At 45.8% G+C, this 25,476-nt stretch overlaps 1 protein-coding gene across 1 annotated transcript in view; it reads right to left on the minus strand.

The window, feature by feature from the left end:
* The window catches only part of LOC113405142 (probable leucine--tRNA ligase, mitochondrial), a 119,307-nt gene that overhangs the window by 83,663 nt on the left and 10,168 nt on the right, over window positions 1–25,476 (minus strand). Inside the window, exons 4-5 of the mRNA XM_026646042.1 lie at window positions 14,454–14,545; window positions 9,477–9,537 (exon numbers count right to left, since the gene is read on the minus strand). Coding sequence (XP_026501827.1) covers window positions 9,477–9,537; window positions 14,454–14,545 — 153 coding nt within the window. The remainder of the gene's footprint in view (window positions 1–9,476; window positions 9,538–14,453; window positions 14,546–25,476) is intronic.

Genomic DNA, 25,476 nt, shown 5'->3' on the forward strand with positions numbered 1-25,476 from the left:
ACTGCAACGAAGAGTTGCGTTGTCTTCCTAAATGGCTTTGTACGGTTGATATAGAAAGCCAGGGCCCTGCGAACGTCTAAGGAATGCAAACGCTGGTCTTGACGAGTAGCGTGCGGCTTCGGATGGAAGACTGGAAGGAATATGTCCTGATTAACGTGAAAAGGTGAGACCACTTTTGGAAGAAAGGCAGGGTGGGGGCGAAGCTGCACCTTGTCCTTGTGGAACACCGTGTAAGGGGGCTCGGATGTCAGCGCCCTGAGTTCCGAGACGCGTCGTGCTGAGGTGATGGCCACGAGGAAGGCTGTCTTCCAGGATAAGTACAGGAGTGAGCAGGTCGCCAATGGTTCAAACGGAGGCCCTGTGAGCCTGGAGAGCACGAGGTTGAGGTCCCACGTCGGAACCGGCTGCCGTTGCTGTGGGTACAGCCGGTCTAAGCCCTTGAGGAATCTAACGACCATCGGGTTAGAGAAGACCGAGGACGTGAGTTCTCCTGGGTGGAAAGCGGAAATAGCGGCGAGGTGAACCTTGATTGAGGATGTCGCCAAGCCTTGCTGTCTTAAGGACAGGAGGTATTCCAGTATGCAGGGAATAGGTGCCTGCAAGGGAGAAGTAGCTCGTTGCTCACACCAACAGGAGAACCGCTTCCACTTGGCTAGATAAGTGGTCCGCGTAGAGGGCTTTCGACTTCCCAGCAGAACCTGCTGGACGGCCTGCGAGCACTGCCGCTCTGTCCGACTCAACCATGGAGCATCCACGCCGTGAGGTGGAGGGACTGTAGGTCGGGGTGACACAACCGGCCGTGGTCCTGGGAGATGAGGTCCCGACTCAAGGGGAGCGTGATCGGCGTTCGTACTGAAAGATCCAGCAGTGTGGAGTACCAGTGTTGCCTCGGCCAGGTGGGGGCGACTAGAATCACCCGTGCATGATCCCTGCGGATCTTGAGCAGAACCCTGTGGACCAGCGGAAATGGAGGGAAGGCGTAGAACAGGTGGTCCTTCCATGTTAGAAGGAAGGCGTCTGACCGAGAGCCCGGGGCTCGTCCGTGCAGGGAGCAGAATACCTGGCACTTCCTGTTGGCCCGAGATGCGAAGAGGTCGACCTGGGGAAATCCCCACCTCTGGAAGACGGAATAGATGACGTCCGGGCGAATTGACCACTCGTGTGTCTGGAAGGACCTGCTGAGACGGTCCGCCAGCGTATTCTGGACTCCAGGAAGGAACGATGCCGTAAGATGTATCGAGTGGGCGATGCAGAAGTCCCACAGGCGAATGGCCTCTTGACATAGGAGCGATGAGTGGGCTCCGCCTTGCTTGTTGATGTAGAACATTGCCGTGGTGTTGTCGGTGAGAACCAACACGCAACGGCCCTGTAGGAAGTTGAGGAACGCCTGGCAAGCTAGGCGCACCGCCATCAGCTCTCTGACGTTGATGTGGAGGGCTAGTTGGGCCACGGACCAGAGGCCCTGGGTATGGTGCTCTCCGAGGTGAGCGCCCCATCCTAGAGATGAAGCATCCGTGACTAGGTGGAAGGAGGGTTGTGGGTCGTGAAAGGGTACTCCTGCACAGACCACCGTACGATCCGTCCACCAGGTGAGGGAGGCCCGGATCGAGGCCGGAACCGTGACCACCATATTCAGGTCGTCTCGATGAGGACGGTAGACCAATGACAGCCAAGCCTGCAGTGGGCGAAGTCGTAGCCTGGCGTGCCTGGTTACGTACGTGCACGAGGCCATGTGGCCCAATAGGGCAAGGCAAGTTCTTAAGGTGGTGATTGGAAAAGTCCTGAGTCCTTGAATGACGCTTAGGATGGTCTGAAAGCGGCTGTCGGGGAGGATGGCTTGGGCGCGTCTGGAGTCCAGGACTGCTCCGATAAACTCTATCCTCTGAGTTGGTACCAGGGTGGACTTTTCTCTGTTGAGTAGAATGCCCAACTCGTGGAAAGTGTGTGTCACCATGCGGACATGAGCCTGCACTTGGTCCCTGGTGCGGCCGCGTACCAGCCAGTCGTCCAAGTACGGGAACAGCTGTATCCCTTGTCGACGAAGGAAGGCCGCGACGACTGCCAGACACTTTGTGAACACTCTGGGAGCCGAAGACAAGCCGAAGGGAAGGACTGCAAATTGGTAGTGCATTGCGCCTACTACAAATCGCAGGAAGCGCCTGTGAGGCGGATAGATCGCTATGTGAAAATAAGCGTCCTTCATGTCGAGGGCGGCGAACCAGTCTCCAGGATCCAGTGAAGGGATGATGGTCCCCAATGAAACCATGCGGAACTTCAACTTTACTATGAATTTGTTGAGTCCGCGCAAGTCTAAGATGGGCCGTAGACCCCCTTTTGACTTGGGGATCAGGAAGTAGCGGGAGTAAAACCCCCTGCCCCTTAGCTCCGATGGAACCTCCTCTATGGCCCCCAAAGTGAGGAGCCCAAAAACCTCCTGTGTAAGGAGTTGCTCGTGAGAGGGGTCCCTGAAGAGGGACGGGGAGGGGGAGTGGGAGGGGGGGGGGCGAGGAAAATTGGAGGGCGTATCCCCTCTCCACCGTGCGAAGGACCCAGCGGTCCGAGGTTATACGGGACCAAGCACGGTGGAAGCGGGAGAGGCGATCCCGGAAGGGGGGAGTCGGATCCTGGATACAGGCCGAGGTGCCGTCCTCGACCGCACCTTCAAAAGTTTTGCCTAGGCCCTGAAGGTGGCCTAGGCTGTCCCTGGTTTTGACCAGGTTGAGGGCCGGTCGACCTCCGCCTGCCTCCTCGACTCCGCCGCCTGGCAAAGTCCTGTCTAGGACGAGGCGGGGGAGGGTAAAATCTCTGTGGCGGCGGCCGGAAGGGTCTGCGCTGAGGCCCCGGGACATGCATCCCCAGGGAGCGCATCATTGTCCGCGAGTCCTTGAGGTTTTGGAGCCTCGCGTCAGTCTTCTCTGAAAAGAGTCCCTGGCCCTCAAACGGCAGATCTTGTAGCGTCTGCTGCAGCTCTGGTGGCAAGCCAGACACCTGGAGCCAGGAGAGTCGCCGCATGGCTATCCCCGAAGCCAGGGTCCTAGCTGCCGAGTCCGCAATATCAAGCGAGGCTTGTAAGGAGGTGCGCGCTACCCGCATACCCTCCTCTACCAAAGCCCCAAACTCCTCCCTCGATTCCTGGGGAACCAGCTCCTTGAATTTCCCCATCGAGGACCAGGAGTTGAAGGAGTAGCGGCTCAGGAGCGCCTGCTGGTTGGCCGCTCGGAGTTGGAGCCCCCCCGCAGAGTAGACCTTGCGTCCGAACAAGTCGAAGCGCTTAGCGTGCTTCGACTTGGGCGCAGCGGCCTGCTGGCCATGGCGCTCCCGTGCATTCACCGATGATACCACCAGTGAGCACGGCTGAGGATGGGTATAAAGATATTCATGGTCTTTGGAGGGGACAAAGTACTTCCGCTCCACTCCTCTGGCCGTGGGTGGAATCGAGGCCGGGGTTTGCCAGATGGTGGTGGCATTGGCTTGAATAGTCGGGATCAACGGTAACGCCACGCGAGAGGGAGCGTCCGCTGACAGGATATTTACAATGGGGTCATGAACCTCCACAATCTCCTCCATTTGGAGGTCCATATTGCGCGCCACCCTTCGCAAGAGGTCCTGGTGCGCCCGCAGGTCAATAGGAGGCGGACCCATGGCGGATGTGCCCGCTACCGCCTCATCGGGGGAGGAGGAGGAGGATCCCCCCGGTGGCAAGGGGTCCAAGGGTGGTTCCTGCTCCAGGTGCTCCTGTAGGTGAACATCAGCAGCCCCTGGGACCAGGGCCTCCACCGGAGTGGGCACCGGCGCCTCCATACCACCTGGTGGGGGGCGGGAGATGGTGGCCTCCGGGACCCTGGGCTCGGAGCGTGCCGAGCGGGACGCAGAAGGAGGGGCGCCTTGCGCCTGATGGTAGGCCCACGGCGTCCAGAAGGACCAATGCGCAGGAGCTTGCGTAGGGTCCTCCGCTGTCTCCTGCAGGTGGGTGGCCTCCGCCTCCGAGGAACGGGACGCCGACCTCGATGGCCACGGCGGTGCCGAGCGCACTGACACCGGCACCGGATGGTACGATGCCGATCGGTGCCAGTCGTAGGGCGATCTGTCCCTGCCCGGTGCCGGGGAACGGTGCCGAGATCTAGATCGGGATCGGTGCCGGTAGTCTCTTCGGTGCCGAGAGCCCGATCTGGAGCGGGACGAAGATCTCGAGGAGGCCCGGTACCGGGAGCAGCCTCTCGAGCCCGAGCGGCGCTCATACCGGTGCCGGGAGCTCCGCCTTGAGCCCGAGCGGTGCCGGTCGTCACGACGGTGCCGGGATCTGGAACGGCGTCGTGAAGGTGATCGGTGCCGCGAGTACGACCGGTGCCGAGATGACATTCGGCGCCGGGACTCCGAGCGGCGTCGGGACGTGCTCCTGGACCTCGAACGGTGCCGCAAGTCTGGAGCTGGAGATGGCGGGCGCAGCAGGGCAGGCTTGCCCCTGGACTGCAGCTGTCGCGGAGCAGCCGGTGCCGGGAGGTGTGACGGCCCCGGTTCGGTGAAGGCAATCAGGTCCCGTGCCGTTGCAAATGTCTCCGGGGTGGACGGGAGACAAGGTTCCACCACCAGCCTAGGTGGGGAAACAGTCCGCACCGGACTCGACGGCCTCGGTGCCGGAGTCAACGGTGGGGCTGCCTGTTGTGGGCGGTCCAACGGCGGATGCGGCTCTACCCCCGGCACCGAGGGAGCCGGCGTCTTCGGCGCAGCCTTGTCCTGGGTCTTGCGGACCTTCTTGTGGCCCGGAGACAGCGATCGGCGCCGAGGCCCCTGAGGCGGGCGCGGTGCCAACGTCGGTCGGTGCCGTGGTTTATCCGTCGCACCGGTCGGAGCCGCCGGGGCGCTGCGCACGGAGGCGCTCGGTGCCGGGGTGCTGTGCACCGAAGTGCTCGGTGCCGGGACGCTGCGCACCGAAGGAGGGCCCGGACTCAGAGCCGCCTCCATCAGGAGCTGTCGGAGCCTGAAATCTCGCTCCTTCCTCGTCCTCGGCTTGAAGGCCTTGCAGATAGGGCACTTATCTGCGGGATGGGCCTCCCCAAGGCACTTCAAGCAGGAGCTATGCGGGTCGCTTGTTGGCATGTGCTTCCCCCAGGACGCGCACGGCTTAAAGCCAGGAGCCTTGGGCATGAGCCCGGCTGTGCGCCGGGGGGAAAAGGGGGGAGACAACCCCCTAAACCCCCGCTAACGAATTACAACTAAACAAAAACTAACAATTAACTATCTAAAGAACTATAACAACTATATACAACTATCTACACTAATGAAAATGAGAAAGCTAGGGAGAGTGGAGATCAGCTATGCCGCGCTCCACAGTTCCAACGACCGTCAGGGGCGGTAAGAAGGAACTGAGGGGGCGCTGGGTCGGCTGGGGTATATATCCAGCGCCATAACGGCGCCACTCCAGGGGGCTCCACAGCCGACCCACCGGGGTTGCTAGGGCAAAAATCTTCCGACGATCGTGCACGCGGCGCGCGCACACCTAACTGGAATGGATATGAGCAAGCACTCGAAGAAGAACTATTGTTTGCTGCCCCGCCCTGACTAAGGGCTTGGGCGTCCTAACTTTGTTATTGCTCAGCTCCTGCTGCAGGGACCTGAACCTCCCCTGGAACTATTGATTGTTGCCCCGCCCTGCCTAAGGGCCTGGGCTCCCTGACTTTGGTATTGCTCAGCTCCTGCTGCAAGGACCTGAGCCCGCTTGAACTATTGTTTGTTGCCCCGCCCTGACTAAGGGCCTGGGCCACCTGACTTTGTTTGTGCTCAGCTCCCGCTACAAGGACCTGAGCCCCCTCGAACTGTTGTTTGTCGCCCCGCCCTGACTAAGGGCTTGGGCGTCTTGACTTTGCTAAGTGCTCAGCTCCTGCTGCAAGGACCTGAGCCCCTTGACCCTGGTTTATTGCCGCCCGGGCTAAGGGCCTGGGCTCCTCTGATTGCGTTATTACCGCTCAGCTCCTGAGGTAAGGACCTGAGCTCAGAGACTAGTGTTCTTGCCCAACTCCTGAGGCAAGGACTGGCGCCCTAAACACTAACCCTAAGTGTTAGGTGCCCCGCCCTGATTGAGGGCCGGGGCTTAGCTATTAGCGTTATTGGCGCTCAGCCTGTGAGAAGGGTCTGAGCCCCAGGACCCTTGTGTATTGCCCCGCCTTGAGCTAGCGGCTGGGCTTATTGGACTTTGCTAAGTGCTCAGTTCCGGCTGCAAGAACCAGAGCTTAGGACTGGTTTGCTGCCCAGCCCTGACAGGGCTGGAGCTTCTTGCAGCGGCAGGGTGCCTTTTGTTTAGCCCTGCCTGAGGGGCGGAACCCCAAGACCTACGGGACCCGAAGACTGATCCAGGCCGTGTAGTGAGGCGGCCTGGCTCCCGACGGCCCCTGATAGGGCACGACCCCCGCACCGGACCATTACAGTATCTTTTAAAATACTTCTCTCCCTTTTTTCCCTCCCGCAGCTGCAAATTTTTCAGATAAGGCGGCGAAAAAAACACACGCGAGATGAAATGTTCTCTGAGATCATGCAGTCGACCCGCAATGAAAGAGCTCATCTGAATGAGTGGAAGGACACAGTATCACAGTACAGGAAAGCGGCCAATGAACGTGAGGACAGGAGGGATGAACGTGAGGACAGGAGGGACACTCGAGATGAGAGATGGCGGCAGGAAGATCAGAGGAGGCAGGATGCAATGCTGGGGTTATTCCGGGATCAAACGGACATGCTCCGGCGTCTGGTGGAGCTTCAGGAACGGCAGCAGGATCACAGAGTGCCGCTGCAGCCCCTGTTTAACCGCCCTCCTCCCTCCCCAAGTTCCATAGCCTCCTCACTCAGACGCCCAAGAATGCGGGGGAGGAGGCTCCGTGCACCCTGCCACTCCACCCTAGTGGACAGCCCAAGCAACAGAAGGCTGTCATTCAACAAGTTTTGAAGTGGCCTTTTCCTTCCCTCCTCCCACACCCCACCCGGGCTACCTTGTCAGTTCTCTCCCTATTTTTATAATCAATTAATAAAGAATACATGGTTTTTAAACGATAGTGACTTTATTTCCTTGGCAAGCAAGCTGTGATCGAAAGGGGAGGATGGGTGGCTTACAGGGAATGAGTCAATCAAGGGGGCGGGTTTTCATCCAGGAGAAACAAACAGAACTGTCACATCGTAGCCTGGCCATTCATGAAACTGGTTTTCAAAGCTTCTCTCATGTGCAGCGCTTCCTGGTGTGCTCTTCTAACCACCCTGGTGTCTGGCTGCGTATAATCAGCAGCCAGGCGATTTGCCTCAACCTCCCACCCCGCCATAAACATCTCCCCCTTACTCTCACAGAGATTATGGAGCACACAGCAAGCAGCAATAACAATGGGAATATTGGTTTGGCTGAGGTCTGAGCGAGTCAGTAAAGTGTGCCAGCGACCCTTTAAACGTCCAAATGCACATTCTGCCACCATTCTGCACTTGCTCAGCCTGTAGTTGAACAGCTCCTGACTCCTGTCCAGGCTGCCTGTGTATGGCTTCATGAGCCATGGCATTAAGGGGTAGGCTGGGTCCCCAAGAATAACTATTGGCATTTCAACATCCCCAACGGTTATTTTCTGGTCCGGGAAGAAAGTCCCTTGCTGCAGCCGTTTAAACAGATTAGTGTTCCTGAAGATGCGAGCGTCATGAACCCTTCCCGGCCAGCCCACGTTGATGTTGGTGAAATGTCCCTTGTGATCCACCAGTGCTTGCAGCACCATTGAAAAGTATCCCTTGCGGTTTATGTACTGGCTGCCCTGGTGCTCCGGTGCCAAGATAGGGATATGGGTTCCATCTATCGCCCCACAACAGTTAGGGAATCCCATTGCAGCAAAGCGATCTACTATGACCTGCACATTTCCCAGAGTCACTACCTTTGGTAGCAGCAGCTCAGTGATTGCTTTGGCTACTTGCATCACAGCAGCCCCCATAGTAGATTTGCCCACACCAAATTGATTCCCGACTGACCGGTAGCTGTCTGGCGTTGCAAGCTTCCACAGGGCTATCGCCACTCGCTTCTCAACTGTGAGGGCTGCTCTCATCTTGGTATTCTGGCGCTTCAGGGCAGGGGAAAGCAAGTCACAAAGTTCCATAAAAGTGCCCTTATGCATGCGAAAGTTTCGCAGCCACTGGGAATCGTCCCACACCTGCAACACTATGCGGTCCCACCAGTCTGTGCTTGTTTCCCAGGCCCAGAATCGGCGTTCCACGGCATGAACCTGCCCCATTAATACCATGATCTCCAAAGCGCCGGCGCCCATGCTTTGAGAGAATTCTGTGTCCATGTCCTCATCACTCTCATCACCGCGCTGCCGTCGCCGCCTCCTCCTTGCCTGGTTTTGCAGGTTCTGGTTCAGCATAAACTGCACAATAATGCGCGAGGTGTTTACAATGTTCATGACTGCTGCATTGAGCTGAGCGGGCTCCACGCTTGCCATGGTATGGCGTCTGCACAGGTAACCCAGGAAAAAAGGGGTGAAACGGTTGTCTGCCGTTGCTTTCATGGAGGGAGGGAGGGAGAGGGGGGCCTGATGACATGTACCCAGAACCACCCGCAACAATGTTTTTTGCCCATCAGGCATTGGGATCTCAACCCAGAATTCCAATGTGCGGGGGAGACTGTGGGAACTATGGGATAGCTACCCACAGTGCAACACTCCGGAAATTGACGCTAGCCTCGGTACTATGGACGCACACCGCCGAATTAATGTGCTTGCTGTGGCCACATGCACTCGACTTTATACAATCTGTTGCCAAAAATCGAATTCTGTAAAATCGGAGTAATCCTGTAGTGTAGACATACCCCTTATAACAATTTCTTACCATACATGGACTTACAGCCAGTTTAGGTATTAGCTATTTTATCCTTCTCTTCCACGGTGCCATATCATAGTAGGGACTTCACTTAGCACTCTTTACTTTATAAACCGAAGACATTGTTAAAAAAATTTAGATAGCAGTCTCTATTTAAAAAGTTTAACTTTTTTGTTTACTTTCTGATAACCACAACCACAGAAAAGGGGGGGGGGGGAGTGCAAATATGACAAATTTCTGCTTACAGGTAATATTTTAGGGCACACAAACATTGGGCTTATAAAAACTATTGATACAATGCCTTAATTATGGCATTGTGAAGTTCTACTGTAGATAGGCAAAAAAGCAAAGGGAAAAATTATTCTAATGCAAAACTGAGATGAATGCTAAAAGAAAAGGAGTGTTTCCTTCATCCCCCACATTATGTGGAAAACAGTGGTGTCAGTGAGTATCTCAAAAGTGGGGAAAGTTTGGCAACTAAGTTTTCCAAATTTGTTTCACGTATAATTATGCTGTGTAACAGTTTGAAGCAGTGACCATCCCAGATTACGTATTACAGTTTCTATTTTACCTAAAATGATACAGATTCCATTTTGCATAATTTTCATACATAAACAAAACAGACTCTTAAAGAGAAAAAAGCTTACCCGTTCCCAGCTAAAAGACAGACCTAGTGCATCAAGCTGCTCCCTCATGTGTTTAATATTACTGCAAAAAAGAAAAATATGAAACAATTAAGAGTATTAAAGAATATTCCTAACTATTGTTGATTATGTAAGACATTTCTTATCAGATGCCTGTAAAGCTCTTTGACCCTCAAAGGCACTACAGAACTGCTAAATATCATTATCCTACATATGCAGTCCAACTGAAGTAGTCGTCTAATAGGCAAATCCTTCTTATGTGACCACTTTAAAGGCTTCCTGTGCATTTTGGTTCAACCTTCAATGACCATCTATACTACACACTGATTTTTGCCATTACCTTGAGTGTAACTGAAGAGAAGAGGACAACTTTTAGTTTTGGAGAACATGCTTTCCCATTATTATTTTGTATATATATTGCAGTAGAAATAGAGACTCCAGCTTCATAGTGCTACAGAGTGTACACATACCTTACAATAAGATAGTCCCTACCCCAAATTTCTTAATCAAAATATAAGACAAGACCTATCAGGAGAATACAAGAAACAGACAGAGGGAGCACCAGGTAACAATGAGACGACAGTGATAAGTGTAATGTGTTGTGACATCTTCTTAACAATTGCCTTACCACTGCTGAGTGATTTGTAGGCATCATGGCAGTCACATTTTAAGGAGAGATTTGAAGGTGGATAACGCAGTAGCATTGTGGATATTTACAGGCAGCTCCTCCCATTTACTAGGAGTAGCATGCAAGAAACTGCAAAGGAATTTCTTCAAAAATTTAACTAATATTGGCATTATTTGCTCTCAAGTCTCTTCACTGAAGAGAATTACCACAATATCTTCCCTTTGATGGTGGTCAGTACACTCCTCCAATGCATGGAGGCCTGCACACCAGCTCTCCACCAATCCTGGCAGAGGGAAGTGATGGAGGATTCCCAAATATGCACCTCCTACATGGCATAACAATGTGGAACATAATAGGATGGTCATAAATGTTTACATTTCTATGGAAATTAAAGGTAAGAATTAACATTCTGGAAATGTTTAACTTTTTATTTTGGTTAGGAAATACTCCGGTTTAGTTAGAGAAGGATGGTCCAGTGGCTAGGGTACACACCTGGGACTTGGGAGACATCCACTGCATCCATACCAGGGCATTTGCTGGTATAAAAATGTCATTAAAAAAATTACACCACAACCGACCTATATACAAAAGTTTCCAGTGTAGATCTGGCCTTAGTTTGTTGTGTTTTTTAAAGGAGGAAAAGAGACACACAGTAGACAACTTAACTGAGGTTCATTTTTAATTATTTACATTTAGTAGTTTTATGATGTAGTACAAATAAAAACAATAGGAAATGCAAATATGGTTTTAGTTTCAGTGTATTACTGTAAGCAGTTTCAACAATTAATTGTTAATTTGTTTTAAAACAGTTTTGTTAGAATAGTCTTAGAGTGTTTAAATATTAAACAAGTTAATAGCACACATTTTTCAGTATTAAAGAGATTTACAGGATTGACTACTTTGTTAACAGAAACTATTAACACATCAAGGGGAAGGGGAAATAAACGAGGAAATGCTAAAGATAAGGCTTCCATAACAATACTAGGGCTCTCACATTAAACTAATAAATGCAAATATGTGCAGTTATTTTAAATGTATAGACAGATAGTATACACAGTGTGGGCAAATTAATGTTATTATGAGAGGCTTAATTGTATTTTTTTCTGAGTTTTATGAACTCAACTACATAAATATAAAATGCTTCATTAGCAGTTTACTCTTAAAGGAAAAGAGAAACAAAAACTGCCCAGGCTGAGTTATCAGGGAAGAGGGACATCTAAAAATAAGAGGGCAGCAAAAATAGAAGAGGCCCAGGTTCAATTCTCTGATCCACCATAGACTTCCTGTGTGATGTTGGGCAAATTACTTAGCCTCCTTGTGCCTCAGTCCCCCATCTGTAAAATGGGGATAATAATAACTTCCCTACCTCAACAGGGGTGTTGTACGTTAAACATTGTGGGTACTCAGATACTACCATGATGGATGCCATATAAGTACCGTAGACAGACTTGTTTTGTATTCAGGCTACAGTAGGTTTAGTGGAGGGGTTGGGAAGAAGATGGTTATCACCAATTTACTGCCCAGCTTCCTCAGAGATAACACAATAAGTAATCTATGGTAATAATATATATGCATTTGCCCAGAGGGGACACACTGGGCAGATGTAGTAAAGCCAAGTGTATGTGCAATGGTTCTATGAGTTCAGCAGTCTATAACTTCCTCTGAACTATCTTTATGTAGTACATAATTGACTGTCTGCCAAGCATTATGTATAAGGCCTTCTTTTGTTCCATCTCTGGAGAGTAAAAAGAACAAAAGCCAGTTCCTAGTGTTTTACTAGATGGTAATTTGTTTTCTTCTATATTCTACTCTAGACAATGTAGAAAGAAAATGCAAGCAATAAATATAATGCAAATAGCATAAATTACCAATGCATAGTATTAGTTATTTCTAACAAAATCAATTAGACTTCACTGCCTCCTCTAATATTTTAGTGGGTAAGGAATCAAACAATCTGAGTATCTGACCAAGGAATGTGAAAAGGTATGGGCAGAGGACATTTTCAGAGAAGGGAATAGGTCAAAGTAGAAAAAGAAAACATGGCCAAGTCCGCCACACCCTCTAGGTCAGGGGTGGGCAAACTATGGCCCACGGCCGAATCCAGCCCATCAGGGCTTTGGATCCGGCCCGCGGGACTGCCACATCCATGTCGCTGTGGGCCCCGCGCTGCTCGCAGAAGCGGCCGGCACTACGTCCCTGCAGCCCCTGGGGAGGGGGCGGGGGCAGAGGGCTCTGTGCGCTGCCCTCGCCTGCAGCACCTCCCCCTGCAGCTTTCATTGGCCAGGAATGGGGAACTGTGGCCAATAGGAGCTTTGGGGGAGGTACCCGCAGGCGAGGGCAGCACGTGAAGCCCTCTGCCCTGCTCTCCCCCAGGGGCCACAGCGACGTGGTGCCGGCCGCTTCCGGGAGCGGCGCAGGGCCAAGGCAGGCAGGGAGCCTGCCCTGGCCCCAGTGCACACTGCTGCCACGCCGGAGCCGTTCCAGGTAAGTGGTGCCGGGCTGGAGCCCGCACCCAGAAACCCTCCTGCACCCCAACCCTCTCCCCTGAGCCCCCTGTCGCACCCTGAACCCCTCCTGCACCTCAACCCCCTGCCTTGAGCCCTGTCCCACACTCTGCACCCCAACCCCCTGCCCTGAACCCCACCCGCCGCACCCCTCCTGCACCCCAACCCCCTGCCCTGAGCCCCCTTCCACACTCCGCACCCCTCCTGCACCCCAACCCCCTTGCCCTGAGCCCCTTCCTGCACACTGCATCCCCTCCCACACCCCGCACTCCCTCCTGCACACCAGCCCCCAGCCCCAGCTCTACATTCATGGCCCTGCATACAATTTCCCCACCCAGATGTGGCCCTCGGGCCAAAACGTTTGCTCTAGGTAGTAAACAAAATAATTGCAGATAGGAGATTTGTAGACATATCATCTACAAAAATTAATGTTTATTTAGTCAGAGAAAGTTCCACTCAGTATTATTAAAACAAACAAATAAGTAATAGGAGAAGGAGAGCCCAATTTTGAGAGGTTCTGAACATTCATAACTCCCATTGAACTTAGGAGGAAATATAGGTGCTTGTCACTTCCCAGGATCAGGCCCAAACGAAGGACCAATCATCTTCCAACCCCAATTTAATAGTGAAAATGTCAGCAAATCCAGCCAGAGAAGTCATCTCCCTCAGTTATGTACTCTACATTAACAGTTTTCTCCAGCATAAACAGGTTTGTATTTATTCCTGTCTCTGATTTCAGAGTTTGGGAAATGTCACATTTATAGTTAGGGCCCTACCAAATTCACGGCCATGAAAAAGGCGTCACTGACCGTGAAATCTGGTCTCCCTCCGTGAAATTTGGTCTTTTGTGTGCTTTTACCCTATACTATACAGATTTCAGGGGGGAGACCAGCATTTCTCAAATTGGGGGTCCTGACCCAAAAGGGAGTTGCAGGGGGGTTGTGGTTTTGTCACCCTTACTTCTACACTGCCTTCAGGCTTGGTGGCTGGAGAGCGGCGGCTGCTGGTTGTGTGCCCAGCTTTGAAGGCAACGCCACTGCTAGCAGCACTGCAGAAGTAAGGGTGGCAATACCATACCATGCCACCCTTATTTCTACGCTGCTTCTGGTGCTGATGCTGCCTTCAGAGCTAGGCGACTGGAGAGCGGCGGCTGTTGGCCAGGGACCCAGCTATGAAGGCAGCGCCCCATCAGCAGCTGCGCAGAAGTAAGCGAGGCAGTACCATACCATGACACCCTTACTCCTGCGCTGCTGCCTTCAGAGCTGGGTGGCTGGAGAACGGCAGCTGCTTACTAAGGACTCAGCCCTGTAGACAGCAATGCAGAAGCAAGGGTATCAATATCATACCATACCATCCTTGCTTCTGTGCTGCTGCTGGCGGTGACTCTGCCTTCAGAGCTGGGCTCCCGGCCAGCAGCCACCGCTCTCCAGCTGCCCAGCTCCGAAGGCAGCAGCACAGAAGTAAGGGTAGCAGTACTGCAATCCCCGCTACAGTAACCTTGCAATACCCCCCCCCCCCCCCCCACACACACACACACACCTCCTTTTTTGAGTCAGGACCCCTACAATTACACCACCATGAAATTTCAGATTTAAATAAGTAAAATCATGAAATTTACTATTTTTAAAATCCCATGACTATGAAATTGACCAAAATGGACTGTGAATTTGGTAGGGCCCTATTTATAATATGCAGCTAATATGTCTTCTACAACTTGCTATTTGGAGTAGATCACATCTTGAGTTTATAAAATCACAGTGATATACTTCAGCTTTTAAAATTTAACCAACTGTACAGTTCATTATTTATACTGTGAATCTGATAAGTACCTAAGTAGATAAAAAATACCTTTGTGTCCAGTTTGCTGGGTGCAGCCCATGTTCAATTGCAGCATTTTCTGCAGGTAACCCAAATGCATCCCATCCCATTGGATTTATCACCTGTAACAAAAATGAAAAATGTTATCCTTTGTCACTTTCTGGAATGGAGTTAGTAACACCTTCAGGGCTCAAAATAATGAACTGTTTCACACTTCAGCATTTGCTTTCCCTGATTTGAGTCACTCCAAAAAGTGCCCACTGGGACTAGTTCAGCTTTAATGGAAATGTGAGATATGTCTGCCTGCTGTAGTTTGGTGACATAGGGAGCATGAATGCAGTAGGAGTAGTTAATCTATAGATCACTCACATAGTGCATCACAGTCACTATTTCAATAATGGGTTAACAATGACAATATCAACCCTCTGTAATTTGTCTAATGTTCTAACTATGCCAAAACAGAAAGCAACTGACATTATGAGTCGGAAGAAGCTGTTGTATTACAAATCTTTGTGCTAGAAAAGGGTAAAAAGATGAACAAGGGTGTTTGGACACAAATTCCCATATCTGAGAACCTGTTGCATAGCTCTAGGTCAGATCCAAACTGGAGCATGCCTGTTTATCCAATTTTTTTATTTTGGTTTAAGTGGGAAAAGGGGGAAGGAAAAGAGTTTCCAATAGCCACAAATAATACATGCAAAACAAAACATACACAGAGACCCTAAAAAGTTTTCAGTAAATTTTGTGAAAACAATCTTGGGAATTTTGGCTGAAGACTTTTATACACATTTTAGAAAGATGACAATTAAATGACAACTGAAAAAACTAAGTTTACTATAGAAACAAACCTATTGATTTAAAGTGGTGCAACCTGTACATAGCTTTCCTAATGATAACTAATTGATTAGTTAGCCAGCAGCACAGTATATTCAAAAAGCTTTTTTCTTTTCCTGAATGTATGGTAATAGTGTAAAAATGGTTTAACTTAACACTTCAGTAATGTTGCCGTTAAATGTGCCTGGACGGTACAGTGATAGGTGCTTTGTAAAAGAGACAGAGTTTCTTACCATTTTAAATATGTTACCAAATTCAGTAATTCTGACCTATTACAAATAAAAGATTAGCAGCAGCAGGTGATATAACAGGGATCGGCAACCTTTGGCACGTGGCCCCCCAGAGTAAGCACCCTGACAGGCCGGGCCGGTTTGTTTACCTGCCGCGTCCGCAGATTCAGCCGATTGCGGCTCCCATTGGCCACGGTTCGCCGCTCCAGGCCAATGGGGGCAGTGGGAAGCAGCGGCCAGTATATCCCTCAGCCCGCGCCGCTTCCGGCAGACCCCATTGGCCTGGAGTGGCAAACCGCGGCCAGTGGGAGCTGCGATCGGCCGAACCTGCAGATGCGGCAGGTAAACAAACTGGCCCGCCCGCCAGGGTGCTTACCCTCGTGGGCCGCAGGCCAAAGGTTGCCAATCCCTGTGATACAAGAATAGTATTTAAAAGGTTTACAAGACATAAAATTTGACCTCCCACCTAAATAATCATTATGTAAAAATCTCCCTGTGTTATTTTAGAACTCTGTAAAAAAAAAAAAAAAAAAAGGGAGGAACAGTTAGACAAACAAGCAATAGTAATATCACAAGTTGAATATGAAGACAAATGCTAATACCGCCATCCGGAAAAATGAACTAATTTCTCAGGTGCAAGCACTCCTTTTCTTATTATTTTGTTATTTTTACTCTTAATTTGACATAATCCACCAAACATGAACAAAAAATGATCCCCTGACTTCAACTGTGGTTCTTTTCCATTTGAAACACAAACAAACAAAAACAAAAAGCACCCCCTTAGATATTTACATGGTGCCTGCAGCACCACCTCAGTATATAAGCATCAGCATCTAACAGATATTGTCTCCCCAACATCCTGTGTTTTAAACACTGAATAAAAACTAATATTGCTCTATTTTATTCCTCTGTTGGTGCACCAGCTCCATCAATGACATTAAAAGCAATGTGCTCAGCTCTGGAAAGAATATTTGTTGATTAACTGTGACACAAGACAGCACAGGGAGTTCCAGAGCATAGATTTACACAAAATCAATGCACTAACAAAGCAAGAGATATTGTATTTTTTGTTGTAGCCTTTTCCAGTTACCAAGCAGATTTTTAAACAAATCTAGAAACAAAAATACATTCTCCACTTCCCTGAGATTACAGCCATTTGATGCCAAGACACGATTTGGGCTGACACCACATGACAACAGCCCTTTAAGCATGCTGGGGCCATTCAAAAAATAAAAATGGCTAGTATAAAATAAATTAAATGAAAATTTTGCTTAACTAAAAATTCTGTTAAATGATTTTTAATGGGGTTTCTTTTTTTAAATGGGACACTTAAAGATAAGCATCCTCTCATCAATTCTTCCTGACTGTTGTTTAAATGTTGAGGGATTTGCAATGGAAAGAGCTGTTACATTTGGTGAAATAGCCTTGTATTCTGCAATTCTCCCACACCCACCATTATAATCTCCATCATTCTATACAACTAGAAATGTGCCTACAGAACACTTCTGAATAACTGCTCTGGGTTCATTTTTGTAAACATTAAGGGCCAATCTGTATCTGGCCCTGTAAGGGTGTGGAAGGGCAGCTGAGCGGGAACAATGAACCTTCCACTCTTTGCTCAGCTGAGCAGCCAATAGCCTCAGTCCTCATGATCCCCAAGTGCAAGAACTAGGAAAATTTAGCTCCTCTGTTGGCTAGACTCTCCAGAGTGGCTGGGTGATGTTCCTGACCAGTGCAGGAAGAGGGAGCACATGCTAATTCTATTAAAGGGGGTCACAGCCATTGTTCTTTCATGTGTTTTTCTCAGTGGCCCCAGAAACAGTTTGCCCAGCATGGAGCTCCCTCCTTATATATCTTGCTTAACAGCCACAGCATAACCCTACATTTCCATTACAATAATATACCAACATCCCTCATCAGGACAGCATCACTGTCTGTCTCAAATATCAACAAGACAATGGACAGCACTCAGATATCCACCCCATATATCGCCAAACTCATCCATTTCATCCTCACCCATAACAACTTAACATTTCACAATAAACACTTTGTCCAAACCATGAGAACAGCCACGAGCAGTAGGATGGCTCCCAAATATGCTAACCTCCTTAAGGGAAGAATTTCTGGAAAAATATGTCAGGAAACCAATGATATACCTGAGATACATCAATGACATTTTTATCCTCTGGACAAACAATTTAAACTCTCTCATATATTTCCACTACAACATCAAGAGCCACCGCCCATCCATCAAACTCTCTCTAGAATACCCCCACACCAGCATCAACTTCCTGGACAGCATGATCAGCTTCCAACAATGGAACCCTACATACAACTATATACAAGAAACCCACAGATCACCACACTCACCTCCACAGATCAAGTAACCACCCCAGACACACCAAGAAACCTGTTGTCTAAAGCCCAGCACTCAGATCCCACAGAATATGCTCCAAGGAGAAACTTTGGTATATATAACTTAGCACGCTTAAAACACAGAAAACAAAACCAAACCAAACCACTGACCACACACACCTAGTCCTCACCTACCACCCCACACTGGAACCCATATGGGGTATCATTGAACAATTACAAGCCGTACTTGATGGGGACCACATCCTGAAATAAATCTTTCCCGAACCCCCTTTTTGGGCCTTCAAACAAACTCTCAGCCTTGCCAGCTCATCATCAGAAGTAAGCTCCCAACAGGAGACCAACTCAAAGCAGCATCAGACCTTGCAATAACAGCGGATCAAAACCTCCAGATATATCTCTACTGCTACAATGATCAATACCCCTCCCAAAACACCTTTCAAGATCCATGGGTCCTATACATGCCTATCACAACATGTGATATGCCTCATCAAATGCCTCAACAACTATGTGCATGAAACTAGACAATCACTACATTCTTGAATGAACTCACAGAAGAATGATAAAAGACAAAAACATGCTATTACCCATGGGCGAACTCTTTTCACAAAGCAATCATTCTATATCTGACCTATCAGTCCTCATCCTCAAAGGAAATCTGCACAACACCTTCAAAAGATGAGCCTAGGAACTTGAATTCACAACTCAGCTAGACTCTAAAAATCCGGGAATCAAAGATACTGTTGTTATGACTCATTACAACAATCTGTAACCAACTAACCCTTCCTTGTTCTATGCTTGTCCTAATTGCCCCCGGCACCTTAAATGGTCACTTGCAACATGCGTTTACTCCTAATGCTTAACAATCTGCCCCACCTCGTATTTAGCTGAGACATTCCAATTACCTTTTTCAGACTGAAGAACTCTGTGTAGTTTGAAAGCTTGTCTTTTTCACCAACAGAAGTTGGTCCAATAAGAGATATTACCTCACTCACCTTGTCTCTCTCATTACAATAACAAACATGCGATCACTGTACTTGGTGTCTTCCTATTAAGTCTATCAACTTTTGGGGGAGTTTAATATTTACTTTTCTGAAGATGGTACAGTATTGCTATCTCCTCACACATGTTTTTTTAAATCAACCTCTGGAATGTCTATTCATTAGGATCAATTTAAGAATTTCACCAACAAAAGATATTTTGCTCTAACAGCTATCTAAGGTGATCCTAAAATTAAAGCATGAAGAAATATTTACATTTGAGGTTTCCTACTGGAACCTTAGTTTAAAGAGACATTAAAAATATCCACAAGTGAAACTCCAGAATAGATGTATCTATGTAGTTGCCATAGAGACTAATGTAGCGCACACAATATATTAGAGAAAATCATTTCAAGTTCACTGTCTCTTTTACCTCTATAGTGAGAATGGATTTGAAAGGTTTGTGAAATGCAATTGTTTAAATGGTAATATGTCTGTTTCTTCTGACCATACTCAGGGATATGAATCTACAGATAAAATGCAATAGTCCCCACACAGCTCTCCATACTATACTTAAGGTCTATTCAGTTACCATGGACAAAGCACAATCGAAAGATGCCTATTCAGCTGAGTATGATTTCTATAGAAGTGAAATACAGGGTAGAAATCAGGGAAGAATGCATGAAATACACACATTACTTGTGTGACGTTGTGCAGTCTATATGGTTTTATAAAAACATGATAATAAGTAAATATAATGTAACTGGGATAGTTTTAGAAAAATATGGTAATAAGTGAATATAACATAACTGGGATATGCTTCACGCAAAAGGTCTCTTGCAAGGTATCATTACAAAGCTTATAATCTACTGAGTGTGATCATCCGATTTGTATAAATGTACCACTCTTGTATCTAAAACTAGAAATATAAAATATAACTCTGAGGGCCTATTGTAATTATGTAAAGTGTGGGCCATTAAGGATGGTTTGGAATCTTGATGACTCCCATTAACAAGGACCATTATCTGCAGATGGCTGTGTTTACCTGTGAGTCTTCCTGTATATGTGTGTGCTGGCAAGTGAGCAATGAAGTCTTGCAGTGACATGTGATCATGTCACCTGAACTGGAATCCATCTTTAACCTGGTGCTTTTCCAGTGAGGGGGGGTGGAAACCCAGAGGGACAAAGGGTTCCCGCCTTATGCAAAAGAGATATAAAGGGGTGGACGAGAACAGAGGAGAGTGGAGCCATCATGAAGAATCCCTTAGCTATCACCTGAGCTGGAACAAGAGCTGTACCAGGGGAAAGAATTGTGCCCAGGCCTGGAAGGTGTCCAGTCTGAGAAAAACTTACTGAAGCATCTCTGAGGGTGAGATTATCTGTATTTAGTTTGATTAGACATAGATTTGCGCATTTTATTTTATTTTACTTGGTGACTTACTTTGTTCTATCTGTTACTACTTGGAACCACTTAAATCCTACTGTCTGTATTTAATAAAATCACTTTTTATTTAGTAATTTACTCAGAGTATGTATTAATACCTGGGGGAGCAAACAACTGTACATATCTCTCTATCAGTGTTATAGAGGGCGAACAATTTATGAGTTTCCCTGCATAAGCTTTATGCAGGGTAAAACGGATTTATCTGGGTTTAGACCCCATTGGGAGTTGGGCATCTGAGTGCTAAAGACAAGCACATTTCTGGGAGCTGTTTTCAGGTAAACTTGCAGCTTTGGGGCAAGTGATTGAGACCCTGGGTCTGTGTTGGAGCCAGATGGGAGTGTCTGGCTCAGCAAGACAGGGTGCAGGAGTCCTGAGCTGGCAGGGAAAACAGGAGCAGAGGTAGTCTTTGCACATCAGGTGGCAGCTCCCAAGGGGGTTTCTGTGATCCAACCCGTCACAACTTGTATATCAGAAGATACATCAAATTCAAATAATACTGAAAAGAATATAAGGACCTGTCATTTTATAAAAAGAAGGAAAAACAAACAAACCAGGACAGGAAGAAAACAGTTTATAAGACATATGTGTATGCACATCAGTTCCTTAGCCACGGACAGTGATTCAGGCACCATTAGAAAATACACTATTTCCCCCAGCATTACAGATGAACAAATGAAATGCAAGAAAGTCAATCACTTTCTTATATTTTGACTTGACGTTGACTTAAGACAAAGGTCACTACTTCTTGTGGTTATACAACCAACAGACCAACTCTGCTCACTTGGAGATCACTCAGCACAGCAACAGCCCCTTCCTAACAAGGCTTCTCAGCACAGATGATAGTTGTTCCCTACCCACAAGGTAAAGAGAAAACAAATAATGGACCCCTCTTCTAGCTCAGGCTCTTCTCTGTAAGTCTCAGGATGCCTAACACTTATTAATCCGATGGTGAGAGAGTCGTATTATTAGGAAGCAACAGCTATTCAGAGACTGGTATTTTGTAATCTGCATTTGATATTTTATATGAGGCCCATGAAGTTACAACAATAAAATGGTTATTTCATATCATGTTCTTGACTATTACCCCACACAGTCTGTAGCCTCTTCTTCTAGAAAAGATCCCTGAGAAGGGTGCAGTTGGGCCAACTCCAAGAGAAAGCGATATCTTGAAATATTTTAGATTCCAAAGAATCAAGCTTAACATTAGGTCATGGCACAGCAACTGTGCTAGTCTCATGATGTGGTCCATGTTCTCAGGACAATGGACAGAAGTCAGATGCTCAGGTTCATACTACCACTTCTGTCAGTGACTTGTCACTGTTAACCTGGAGGCCCTGTTAACATGACTACAGAACTGGAAAAGGAAGATTTAAGATATTCCCTCCATTCCTCTCAGAGAGATCTCAGACCCCTTCTCTCAGAAGGTTTTCAACTGTGCAATCTCTTTATGTTCTGTCTTGTCAAGAAGTGCTTCATGATACAAGATTAACAATATTCTGATAATATTCAACTTTATGTCTCTATCAATCTGACTAGAGAAGGCATGAAAAGCTATTGAAAGACCTTTGCTTAATTGCTAAAAGGAAACAAAGAGCTTGTTTGCATTATTAGAGTCTTTGGTATATAAGGAATAGTGTGTCACAGCACTGTAATATCTCTTTCCTGGTGTGCTGCATTCCATTATGAAGACTGAAATTTCTTAAAGTGCTCAGACTCTACAATGAGTGCCAAAAAATACATCCATTTAATAAACTTTATATATTGGTTTTATTTATTTTAAAGCTGGCAGGAGAAGACAATATCAGGCAAAAACAAAGGGTCTTGTTTAAGTGATAAAGAATTTGAAGGACCAATGGTCTGGTAGGTTACGACAAATCCTAAATTCCTCTATTTGCCTACACATTAGGGAGAGAATGAAATTTTAAAAACAAGCTTTCCTTCTGAGCATGTCTCCAAATTGCCCTTTAAATTTACCAGCTAACAGAAACAGATACGTAACAGCTAAAAATCAGGCAGGCAAGGAACAACTGGTAACATTAAAACTGTGAATATTTGACTACTATATATGATCTAGCAAGCAGCACTATTTCAATAATTCTCTGCAACAGTGTTGCCTATTAATATTCTGCTAATCTACTGCCCAATTAAAAAAAAAAAAACAACCCACAGACTTCTATCATCATAATAACTCTGCTTATGTAATGCTCTCATTTATTTCTATTCTTGTTCTCAAAAGAAATAAAAAATGCAAAATTATTCTGTCTTATGCTATGTCCACACACAAGCAAAATTGCTTAGACAATACAATGAGGTCTCACATCCTTAATCTTTTACATTCTTATCATATTTAATTGCATCTCCAACGATTTCTCTTTTTTTAACGTGAAAGAGTCAGTCAGCTAATTAACATCTTAGTTATCTGCCTTTGGAAAACTGGATTCAAATTTGACTCAGTTCACATGAGATATACATGGTGCTATTCACTTAATCTGAAACACAGGAACCATCTAACAATTTAACAAAATGGACAACATTTCCTCAGGAGAAGCTAGAAGAAGTAAAAGCTAATGAAGATCAGAATTGAAGTGCACTGGTATAACATGTCATGGTGACAAGTGCATTATAAGACTTAGACAGATATGCTTATCCCTCTTCAATACCATCAACTACCTACATTTCCAAAAGCACTAGCATAAAGAAAACAAAAAACTCAAGTCATTTCAAAAGGAGGAAGTTGTGATGTGGTTAAGAGAAAAAAATCTTTTCAGATTCCCTTGAGATGTTGTGGAAATGATACTAGAAATGTCCAGTTAGTCTGAATCCCATCTATTAGGACCTGTTTTAAGTATAAATAAAATAAATCCAGCCACAACGCAGAGGAATGGATTAGATGTCACTTCCAAACTAAATAATCTTATAATAATTTTCAGACTATCCCTACAGTATGATTTCCAGTTTTCCTGTAAATGACTGAATCTCATTGTATTAATTTCAGTCTATGATTCTATTAAAATAACACCATGGGAACAAATAAACTGGATCTCTCTCTCTGTTTACTGATTCTTAAGGGAATTATTCTCAGGCCTGGGAAGGACAAAAATGATCAATCTGTGTAAGAATTTGTTAGAAACACTGTAGATAGAAATCATTGATTTCTTGGGGAAAAAATTAAAAAACATTTTTATTTAAATCAGAATTTTTAATTTATTTAAATTATAAATTCTTCTTTTTAAAAATAAACATGTTGAAAATGAAATCTGAATTTATACAAAATATGTTAAAGCCATAACTTTTTATAAACTCTTAAAACATTTCAATAAAAATAAATATGCTTAATCCATGAGCCTTTCTCAAAAAAAAAAAAAAAAAAAAAGTTAGAGTTAAGGCTCTTTTCTATATAAAGAGAGAATCAGAGGGAAAAAAACATTACTTTTGAGGTCAAGCTAGGGCTTTAAAACATGGCACAATAGGTCAGCCTATGTAAGTTAGGAGAATAAAACATTTTCAAGAGACTTAGACAAGTAAAAACTTAAGCTCCAGTCACTTTCACTTAGGCATATTTGAAAATTTTCCCAGACTGACCAGAATTAATCAATTTAATTCATTTACTACAGTTAATCCCTGTTTAATAAATCATTTGGTTGCAAATGTGAAACATATTTTGATACGAGAAGTTTATGTATCCAAAACATTTAAGGTTGTTTTGAGTAATAAAAACAAATGTTATATGCTGTTTTGTGTATTTAAAGTCCAGTTATCATCCTAATATAGCTTGAGACAAATTATGAACACAAAGTTAATTATCTAGTAAATAAGCAATACATCATTCACATCTTTTAACATACTAAAATTGTACAATAAATAAGAATCTGAAAATATTAAGATATATAATTGCTTAAATAAATCTATGTAGTTACAGTGTACCCCCCTACGTAGCAAAAAAACTACAGTGTAAAGACTTTATTTAGTTGTAAATAAACATGTTTTAATGGCTATAATCAACCAATGAGAATGCACCTTTCTTTAGAAAATAAAAGTAGTACATATGGAAAAGTGGATTAAAATCAATTATTTATTCACTTGGTGAATTAAATCATGATTTAAATTGCCTTGATAACAATAGCATGGTGCAATAGAATTTTTTTCCTCAAATGGAGGCAGGTTGGATGACTTTGAAAAAATGTCAGGAGTATTTCTAAGGTTTGTAAAGGACACAACACCCTCAAAATAAAGAAAACAATATTTTAAAAAATATAGAAAGGAAAATGTCATAGGTTGCCACAAAGCTTTTCTCTTTGAACTTACAAGATAAAGCAGTAACTTAACATTTATTTTGGTTTGAAGTTAGTTTATTTAGGGAGTGCTTTTCTTGTAAGTTTAAAGCTACAAATTGATTTTCCATAGCATATTTTTAAATTAAGTTTTGTAACAAGATTTGTAATTAACACTACATATCTGAAGATCTGTTTTAACTGTACTTCTACCTGGGAAACAGCAATATTACCCTATTACTCTGAGCACACATTTTTAGAAATAGTACAGTTTGTACTAAGACTTTTGTCTTCAAATTTTGTCTTCGATAATTAAAAAGTAAACAACTTGTCCTATAAACAGATATGTTACATCAGAAGTCATTTATTCAACAACCTATTCCAGGTGCATGACAGGGCTTTAGGTTTACATACAGTCCAGTGAGAGAACTGTGGATAAGTGGAGCCATTCTCAAGGATCGTGGGTCAGAAGCTCAGGGGACATAAAATGGACATCAATAGGGCGATGCCAGTTTACACAAGTTGAGGACTTGTCTATGCAGGTCTCACAAATGACTCCCCATACATTACAAAAATACTTTTTGATAAGTAATATAATGAAACCTTGTTATTACATCATTCATCCATATGTTCAAATGTGACTATATATTCATATGACATTACACTTACACTTGGAAAAAACACATGGAAGTAAAGTTGCTAGTGTTACTGTACTGCAATTAGACAAAGGCTCTTGCTAGTGAAGCCCTCCTGCCTGCTTGTTCAGATTAAGTGCGACATGGCATTTGCATCACCTGGTGCTCTATCATAAAGTGAAATCCCAAAGCAACAGAGAAAGAAAGAGAGCAGCAAATACACGTTCCCCTCCCAATACCCCCCTCCCCCTCCCCTACCAAAAAAACACCTTTGTTAAAATGAAAT

This window comes from Terrapene carolina, unplaced genomic scaffold (assembly GCF_002925995.2).
Source record: "Terrapene carolina triunguis isolate 2854851 unplaced genomic scaffold, T_m_triunguis-2.0 Scaffold34021, whole genome shotgun sequence".
Taxonomy (NCBI): Eukaryota; Metazoa; Chordata; order Testudines; family Emydidae; genus Terrapene; species Terrapene triunguis.